Source organism: Lygodium microphyllum, chromosome 5 (assembly GCF_053477565.2).
Source record: "Lygodium microphyllum isolate KBCC chromosome 5, Lygodium_microphyllum_v1.1.10, whole genome shotgun sequence".
Classification (NCBI taxonomy): Eukaryota; Viridiplantae; Streptophyta; class Polypodiopsida; order Schizaeales; family Lygodiaceae; genus Lygodium; species Lygodium microphyllum.
Window position 1 is genome coordinate 17,299,709 of NC_141139.1, and position 9,889 is coordinate 17,309,597.

Genomic DNA, 9,889 nt, shown 5'->3' on the forward strand with positions numbered 1-9,889 from the left:
GGAAAATATAAATAACTCAATGCTATTTAAAAATAATATCCACAATCCAGCATAAATCCTCAAACAACATTTGGATGGTGTGAGCCTTCTTTCCAACAATTGACTACCCTTCAGATCTAGAATCTAACCAAATAAGAAAAGCTTAAGGAGACTCTTACATCATTGAAAGCAGGACGTGAAATGTCCTATGATGAAACATTCGCCATCCTTAGGACGAGGAACAATGAGGTAAAGATATAGATAGAAGTGCACTTTATGCCCAATGCTACAAGTAAAAGGGGAAGCAACAAGAAATAGAGCATGCAGACCTTGTTGACATGGTTTCTTACAATGATTGCAATGATCCAACTATAGGAAAAACCCATGACACTGTAACAGGGGAAACAACAAGAAATAGAGCATGCAAACCTTGTTGACACGGTTTCTTACAATGATTGCGATGATCCAACCATAGGAAAAAACCATGACACTGTGACAGTCTCTATTGAATCATTGTCCTTGGACAATGATGAACACGAGTGTAACTATGCCTTTTAAATTTCAAGTTTTGAAAAGCCGTAGTCAACTGCTAAAAGCTTCTTTGCAAAGTTGACGCTCTACAATATCACGAAAGAAAATTGTCTTCACGCTTCCAATTTGTGAGAATCCCACCAAAAAAGAAAGTAGCGGGAAATTTTTGCTTGAGAGTTAAGATGCATTGGATTGTTTTAAATTATGGTGATCAAAGCTGGATATAAGAAAATGGTCAATTATGTAATACCTAGAGAATGAATTTGAGATTTGAGGTGGTCGGTATTAAAGTTTTAAACGACCTTTTTTTTTGAAGTTTTAAAAAATGCGATCTATTTTATGGTGTGTTTGTGCTCGTTTGGTGGGGGGCCTTTTTGGTTAAAGAAAGGAGGAAGTCAAATAAAAGGAAGGGAACTGAGATTCTACCCCCAAAAAGATACTATAAGAATTAGGCCAATCTAAGACATCACGGGACTACTTTCTGCGTATCACACCAGGGACAAAGAGAGAGGAGAGACACGCACACGCAGACACAGTATGTCTATGGCGTCCGCTCCTCCGCTGCTGCAATCCTGGCATTTCCTCACCCTAGCCGCCCTTTTCCTCCTCCTCCTCCTCCCCGGACCCGCCTCCGCTCGCTTCGTCGTCGAGAAGAACAGCCTCTCCGTCAGCTCCCCTAAGTCCCTCAAAGGCACCTACGACAGTGCCATCGGCAACTTTGGCGTCCCTCAGTACGGTGGAACCCTTGCTGGCACCGTCGTCTCCCCCAAGGAGAACTCCAATGGCTGCAAGGACTTCGGTGGCTCTGACCTCTTCAGATCGCGCCCCGGCGGCATGCCCATCTTTGTCATGGTTGTCCGCGGCGGTATGTGCTCTCTTTCTCCCATCTGTTTCGAGTATGTTTGTTTAAAGTTCACCTCCATCGGAGAAATTCTCTAAACAATTTCCTGATTGTCTTGTTGCTTTTGCGGCCTGATGTTGGTTTTCATTGCAGAATGCTACTTTGCTTTGAAAGTATGGAATGCTCAAAAATCTGGTGCTGCTGCTGTCCTGGTCGTGGACGACCGAATTGAACCTCTCATCACCATGGATTCCCCGGGCGAGGATGAAGCGGCTGCTAAGTACCTGGACAACATCACTATCCCGTCTGCCCTGATTGAAAAGGAGTTTGGTGACCGCCTGAAGAAAGCAATTGATAGCAATGAAATGGTCAACATCAATTTGGACTGGCGTGAGGCACTCCCACATCCTGATGCAAGGGTTGAATATGAAATTTGGGCCAACAGCAATGATGAATGCGGGGCCAAGTGTGATGCACAGACAGACTTTGTGAAAAACTTCAAAGGGGCTGCACAGATCCTTGAAAAGGGAGGCTATACCATGTTTACTCCTCATTATATCACATGGTACTGTCCACAGGCATTCATAAGTACACAGCAATGCAAATCGCAGTGTATCAATCATGGGAGGTACTGTGCTCCAGATCCTGATCAGGATTTCAATAAGGGGTACGATGGCAAGGATGTGGTGTTGGAAAACTTGAGACAGCTGTGTGTACATAGGGTTGCCAATGAGTCTCAACGATCATGGGTTTGGTGGGACTATGTCACTGATTTCCATATCAGATGCCCGATGAAGGAGAAGAAATACAACGAGCAATGCGCAGAAGACATTATCAAGTCTTTAGGTGTGTTGTTGTAACTTTTTGTGATCTCTATTAACTAGAACTTTGATTCGAAGCCAAGATTTATGACTTTATGTTGTGTGAGTTCTCAGGTTTGGACCTTAAAAAGGTCAAAGATTGCATGGGAAACCGAGATGCTGATGCCGACAATCCCGTGCTGAAGGCAGAACAAGATGCTCAAGTAGGTTTTGATTGTGTGAGGCATATTCAAGGTTAATAGTTGAAGCACTGTCTAAGCATTTGTTTTGCAGGTTGGTAAAGGTACACGTGGTGATGTAACAATTTTGCCAACTGTCATTGTAAACAACAGGCAATATAGAGGTGTGTTTACATGGAAAGCATAATGTTAAGTGTTTTACGGTACTTTTATATTTGATGTCTTGGCATCACATATATTCTAAAAGTATCAGTTTTGGCATGATTCTAGTTCTTATGAGTTGAAGACGAGATAGGGTAGATTTTTATGTGTCATCTTCTCTCATGTGTTCGTTGATACTACAGGAAAGCTTGATAAAGGTGCTGTTTTGAAGGCAATATGTTCAGGATTTCAAGAAACCACTGAGCCGCCGGTTTGCTTAAGTGCGGGTATGGAGGAGCACATTGGAGCGTGTTTTCTGTTGTTCAATTGAATTCTCAGTGAGTTAATTCTTTTTCCTCCCTTTAATGCAGACATGGAGACAAATGAGTGCTTGACAAATAATGGTGGGTGCTGGCAGGATAAAGCTGCTAACATCACTGCTTGCAAAGTAAGCTGATTTGTCCTTTCCATTATATTTCATTGGTAATGATCATAGTTTCACCAGAAATCAGACTCTACATGGTTCTTTCATCGCAGGACACTTTTCGAGGTAGAGTCTGTGAATGTCCTTTGGTTGAAGGTGTCCAGTTTCAAGGTGATGGCTACACTTCTTGCAAAGGTAACCTGAGGCAGCGGGACTGGCCTTTGCTTTTGAAATAGTTTGGTTATTCATGCATTTGTGTTAATCTGGTGTGAGAGGTGAGCTTTAGTGTCAACAAAGGTCAGTTTCTGTAGTATGGGAGTGTCTTTCAGTGTCTATAGGTACCAGGTTTACACCTCTATACATACTATTTCCACTAAAACCCTTGCTTTTCCTTTTAGCAACTGGACAGGGACGTTGCAAGATCCAAAATGGGGGGTGCTGGCAAGAGACACGTGATGGAAAGACATATACAGCTTGCTCAGTAAGATTTTGATTTTTTCCATCAATAGTAATTGAACTTTGACCTGGATGTTATCATTTATTTAATTCTGTGTTTCTACCATACATTTGACAGGACACAGAAACGAAATGTAAATGTCCAGCAGGATTCGAGGGTGATGGTGTGCATAGTTGTACTGGTAATGTGCCATTCACAACCTAATGCTCTGCTGTTCTATACATTTTGTGTATGCGATTTGAATGCCTGTCAGCCTATCCTAGTCTATAGGCAGTTTGGCTTTGCTTGAATGCTTTGGTTTTCTGTCTTCTTTGCACCTTTCCATTGGTGTTGAAGCTCAGTTTAGGGTGTGCGGGTGATGGATTTGAATTTTGAAATAGTTACAGTGGATCTGTTACCGGCTTAAATCATGGGTGGTGACCAACTTATATGCCATACTATGTGTACTAGATGTGGTTTTGAATTTTTTAATATCTGCAATGGTTCTGTGACAGGCGTGGATTATGGGTGGTGACTGACTTATATATGCCATATTATTTGTACCAGATATCGATGAATGTAAACAAGGACATGTTTGCAAGTGCCCTGAGTGTAGCTGCTCAGACACATGGGGTAGCTATGACTGCAAGTGTCAAGGAGATCTGTTGTACATTAGAGAGCATGATACTTGCATCAGTGAGATTTCTTCTGAATCCCAAGCTTTTTGTATACTATGTGCAGTTTCACTGGGATATGCTGATGGTGTGTTTTTTCCTACGAGCAGGTAAGAAAGCTGCAGCATCCAAGGCTGGGTATGTCGTTGTTATGGTTATCCTGGTTGCATTAGCTGCTGCTGGCATTGGAGCCTATGTCGTGTACAAATATCGTCTACGGGTAAGCCAGCTTTTCTCTTCTTCTTGTGAGCACTTTCTGCTTCTTTCTGGCTGTGTCAAAGCCTTCTCACCCTATGATATGTCTGTGCCAGTCGTACATGGACTCGGAAATCAGGGCTATAATGGCGCAGTACATGCCCTTGGACAGTCAGAATGAAGTTCAACATCATCTTCAGGGAGAAGCTTGAGTCAACCTTCTAATTCTAAGCTCTAGTCCTGAAGCTTTTAGGCTTTCATTGCGAGATCAGGGAACCTTAACAGGGGCTGATATATTTTCAAGCGAAAACTGGAGGTCAAAACTGAAGAAATCAGGCCATGGGTTATATTGAAGGGTGTCAAGGGCAAAAGTCTTATTGACTTGACTGCATATGGTGCTTTAACAAGGCCTTCTTTGATGGTCTCTAGGCGCTACTTGTGAAAGCTGAAGCTTCTAGAGATTTTGTAGCTTTGATTTATCAGTTGGCCAGATCGACCAAAGGTAGTGCTTTGTTTGATCAAAATGGATCAATGTACTTATACAAAGGGGTTAATTTGTACAAGTGAAATTGAGCTCACGAGTTCCAAGTCTGTCCTTATTTGCAACCTTATAATTCTACATGATCATATTTGTGTGCGTGTCTGTGCATGTAAATGTCATATTAACATAACACTACCTCTAAGCCAAGAAAAGAATGAAGAGGGCTTACACGTGGAGGGTTTAAGGATGAGTTTCTGGGCAAAACTTAACATCATTTTTTTGTCATAAGGGCCATGAAGGGGGATTTAATTATTTAATTAAGGAGGGCAAACAATGGCTTATGCAAATGTGTGGAGTTTGGGCCCTATGGATGTTTCTTTCTGCGCTCTTTCAATTGCTTGCTTGTGATACTTCTTCCCTGTAAAGTTGGGAATTTGAGATGGTAGGTTTGCTTTTGATACGCTATTTTGTTGAAGATTTCGATGTTCACTTTGGCTAGTTTTCACCCCCGAGATCCGTGAGTGTTATTCACAATTCTAAGTTCTAGATTTAATACCTTGCCATTCTAGCTATGTGTTAGACTCATGTTTGTGAAGTGTTACAAAATACAACTATTGGACTTTTACCATGAGCTACTCTTTTAGGCCCTTGAGATATTGTGAAGAGAGACCTTGATCACAAATAGGGCAATTAGGCAAAAGCGCCACATATCAATTAGCTTGAATTGATATGTGGCACTTGTTTAATTGCTACATGTTATTTAGCTTGAATTGGGAATGTGCCACAAATTTTGCTTAGTAATGAGAAGGAAACAACACACCTCAATGTTGTACAATTTATATATACTTTAAGAGTGTTGCATGTATCTCCAATTTTTCCAATATTATACATGCGAGGTGTTTAGACAATCTTTGAGGTGTACATTACCTAATGTACATATAATGCAATCAATGCCCATGCATTGAACACCTTAGCAACTCTTGCTTTGTATATAATGAAATGTGTACAAACACGACCTAGCCATGAGTTACAATTAGAATATGCATTATAAGGACCCCCAAATCTAGTACCTATGCTTAGAATAAATTTAGCAACTTGTGTTGTATATATTAGATGTGCACAAGCACCACCTAGTCACAAGAAGTGATTAGAATATGATGTTTTCTAAGGACACACCTAGTCACTTGTGATTTAGGATACATGTAAGGTCTATTGTATTCATGATTGATGCCAAAACATCAAAGATAATACTAGTGTGAACATTAATGTTGCTATGTGACATGATAAAATATGCGCATTAATTTTATATTTAATATTGATGAAAGTTTAAGACCTTAAGTCACTAATCTTAGTGTGATACCATGTGAATAAAGTCACATGGAAGGTCGAGCTATTATCGTACCTTACAATTATTGGAGCTACTATTGTACCTTACAATAAGTGGAATTGTTATGAAAATGAAAGCAAGTGTACATTTAGTGCATGTGACCATTGTTGTTTGGCTTGTTTGGCATGTATTATAGTAAAATCAAGGATTGGTACATGAGGAGAGAGATTGTTAGAGAGAATTTTGAGAAGATTGTCAATTGAAGAAAATCCATTTCAAGCATTTGTCCTTTCCTACGTCACCAATCCTAGTATGATACCATGTCAATAAAGTGTCACAAGGAAAGTTAAGCTACTCTTGTACCTTATCATTATTGGAATTGTTATGAAGATGAAAAGCAAGTGTACATTTTTTGCATGTGAGCATTGTTGTTTGGCTTGTGTGGAATGGTAGGGTCAAGGATTGGTAAATGTGGAAAGATTGTTAGAGACTTATAATTTTGAGAAGATTGTCAAGGAAAGAAATTCCACTACAAGATTGCTTTGCTTTTATATGGTAATACATATACACATACATTTCCTTATGTCACTAGTCTCAGTGTGATACCATGCAAATACAATGTCACATGGTAAGTCAAGCCATAATTGCTCTATATTATTATTGGAATTGCTATGAAAATGAACCTTTAATGCATGTGTGGATTGTCATTTGGTTTGTGTTGTATGGTAGGGTTAAGGATTGGTAAATATGAGAGAGAGAGAGAGAGAGAGAGAGAGAGAGAGAGAGAGTCGAAGAACCATCAATGGAAGAAAATACATTCCAAGGATCCTTTACAGTTTTGTTTCTTCATTATTTATTGGGCATAACCTAAAAACCTTATAAATATACTTATTACCCTCTCTTGCTCCAAAGGAAGGGCATGTGTTCTAAACTTTCTCATACTTGCCTCAACCCTTAAAAGGACAATGACACCTATTATTTTCTTGGATGTAACTTTTCTACAACAGTGCTAGGATCCTCTAGCCTTATCTTAAGCATATGCCCTTATGGGAGCAATGCTAATAAAGCATTACAATTGAAAACTTGTGCTGCTTTAATGCCTGGATCATTGTTCTTTGGCTTTGCTTGTATCCCTTGGTGGTGCTCATGTGCTTAGTACATCCTGATCATCTCTACCTATTACAAGAAACACTAAGGAAAAAGGTTGATATGACACTACCTAGACCTTACTTTACAAGCATCCAAGCAAATCAAAATGACTCTTCAATTAACTTTAACATGCATGGGTAATAATGTGTGTTGTGCTATGTTGTTGTAATATACATGTGCCCAAACTTGTTTTATTCCACATAATCAAATTTATTTTAATTTTTCCTGACCATTGTAATAATCCTGTGAATATATTTTACTACTCTTCCAACTTTGTTTCAATAGTTTACCTTCATCTTTTACCCAAGAGTTCATAGTATTTCCTAGTTGCCTTACAAAGCACCTATAACTATTTATAAGCACTTAGAGAAACCCACATGCAGTTTAAACCTTACAAGAAAAAAAAAGAATGGCTAAAGAGAGACAAATAGGAAATAGAATAAGGTATAAGAAATATGTTATATACAATATATTATATAATGCTAGTAAAAAGCTTATAAAAGAAGAGAAGAAACTTAAAAAACAAGGTACATTGTTATGTCATCATATCCTTGCTAGAGTTGAAGTCTCTCTCTCTCCTCTATTACTTTTGATAATCTTTAGCCTCCAACTGTTGCTCTAAACTGGGCCAATATTAGCACTCCATAGCCAAAAGAGAGGTATTGGAGAGAAAGAGATTGATTTGAGACCAAAAGAATAAGAAAATAACATTGTCTAGTAACAATGGTGTACAATAGTAAATTCATGTTTGGAGCAATTTGAACCACTCAAATCTCTAGTTAACTGATTCATATCAACCCGTAAGAGATAGGGGCTAAACTGTTGTAAAGGGATGAAAGGGAGGGCTAGAGACCTCTACATGCACATGGGGAAACCCCATAGTTGCAAACAAGTCTTAGAGTCAAACCTATGTGGTTCTAATTAATCCATACTCCATTACCCTGCTTTAATCTAGGATATACCCTGCCCACATTGCCTTAAAACTCTACCCAATTTACGCAAATCACCGTGTATACCTTGCTTTGATCGCCTATACCTTGGCCTTGTTTTCTCAACTGCCAAAAGGGTTAAGCTCTCCTCTTTTGAGTTGTTACACCCTCTAATTAATTTCCCTATATTTCCAGGAGCGAGACTTATGGCTAGAAATTATCCCCTTTCTCTGTCCCATCTATTCAATCCATTGTACCCACATTATACTCCAAATTCCTTATTTCATCCCTGTGTTTTGCTAATAGTTTGATCTTTATTTCCAACCTTATTTAGAGTGAATATAGAATATATTAGTGAGGTTTTTGAGAGTCTTAGATATCTGCCTAATTTCTATATGAGTTAGCAAACCCATAAAAGTATCAATCACATGCACTCAAAGCTATTGATACTTGTGTGACCCCTATGAAGTTTCTCACTTACAAGAGCACATTTAAATTAACATGGCACCTAAGAGAAGAGCAACAATAGCTGAGCAAGTCCCAATCACAACAGTAGCAGAGCAAATTGTTGCAACTATAAGTGTGGATGGTCTTTTGACCCTCATATGTACTAGTATTTTAATTGAAATAATACAACTAATATGTAAATATTTTTACCTTCTAACCCTCATTTAGACTTAATCTTGATAATTGGAAATAGAAATCCCAAATAGTTAGAATAGTGTAGTTAAATTGGTAAATTAGCCTACAGTCGCTACAATACTAAGTTCAAAGAGACACTATATGGTACTATTGCAATAGTTGAATCTAATAGATCTTTAAGTAGATTGCCTTATATTTATGAATTGAAAGTATTGTGCAGAAATGCCTCAAAATTTATGAAAGTGAAATAGTTAGAATCCTTGCACAATAAAAATGACATAGTGTTAAGCAACCCATTGTGCCTTAAAGAAGAATGCAGATAACTCTTGTCATGAGATCTCGAGTTTGATGAAATCATGTGATTGTAATATGGGATTCCTATTTGTTTGAACTACTACAATAGATGCAAATAGGAAATCATCGGTTGTGAAGGATTGTTTGCAAAATTAAAAGTTTCTATAAAGAAATGGAAAATTAAGTGAATGCTAATTGCCATGATTTTGGTTGTCCTAATGCAAGTATTGCTAGATTAGTATGTACACATGGTACAAGGAGAGATGATGGCTATCCCCAAGCATACTGCTAGTTCTTCCACCAAAAGTAGCCACAACTGGCTTCCTAAGAATTATGGTGACTAGTGGGCCTCCAAGGATACTACCATGATGTCTAGAAAGGTGTTGTTGTTTGCAATCTTGAAGAGCTAGGGTCCAAAAAATCCCCATATTAGTTAGGGATGGATAGTGGATATCCAACTTTGGCTAGTTTTGGCCTAGTTTAGGCACTATCTTTATGCCCAATTTAATGGGGTAGGATTTTGGTTATGGTCGATGGGGCTAGAAATAAGATCTTGATTGTAATAAAAGATTGTTTTTGAAGGATTTTATTCCATAGTGTTGTGTCTATACAATAATTTAGGTAAAGGAACCTGTGCTTAATGGATTAATTAATGAAGTTATTTCCTAGTAATTGTGCTAGGTAATTAGAAAACTAAAGAATGCTTTGGGTGCATGTGTGGGAAGCTCATAGACTATCCCAATAGGAGTATCCTATGGATGGGTGGACCTGACTGGTTAGGCACTTCTCAAATAGATTAAATTGTTGAACTCGATAATGATGACCATGCTAGGGTCCATCTTTTAG

The 9,889-nt window shown here is 38.6% G+C and overlaps 1 protein-coding gene across 1 annotated transcript; it reads left to right on the plus strand.

The window, feature by feature from the left end:
• The first annotated feature begins 973 nt into the window (after positions 1–973).
• LOC148035546 (vacuolar-sorting receptor 1-like) lies at positions 974–4,858 on the plus strand. The gene is made up of 12 exons (XM_087677501.1): positions 974–1,375; positions 1,505–2,197; positions 2,287–2,375; positions 2,446–2,515; positions 2,696–2,779; positions 2,864–2,940; positions 3,030–3,111; positions 3,315–3,397; positions 3,491–3,554; positions 3,920–4,048; positions 4,137–4,246; positions 4,338–4,858. Exons 1-12 carry the CDS (start codon positions 1,048–1,050, stop codon positions 4,431–4,433), a joined length of 1,905 nt encoding a protein of 634 aa, XP_087533627.1. The 5' UTR covers positions 974–1,047; the 3' UTR covers positions 4,434–4,858.
• Positions 4,859–9,889: the final 5,031 nt, after the last annotated feature.

Excerpts from the sequence above, each read along its gene's own strand:
- LOC148035546 (XM_087677501.1), top strand. The coding sequence starts at position 1,048 with ATGTCTATGGCGTCCGCTCCTCCGCTGCTGCAATCCTGGCATTTCCTC. Across the intron at positions 1,376-1,504 it reads TGTCATGGTTGTCCGCGGCG|AATGCTACTTTGCTTTGAAA; the intron begins GTATGTGCTCTC and ends TTTTCATTGCAG. Across the intron at positions 4,247-4,337 it reads TGTACAAATATCGTCTACGG|TCGTACATGGACTCGGAAAT; the intron begins GTAAGCCAGCTT and ends TGTCTGTGCCAG.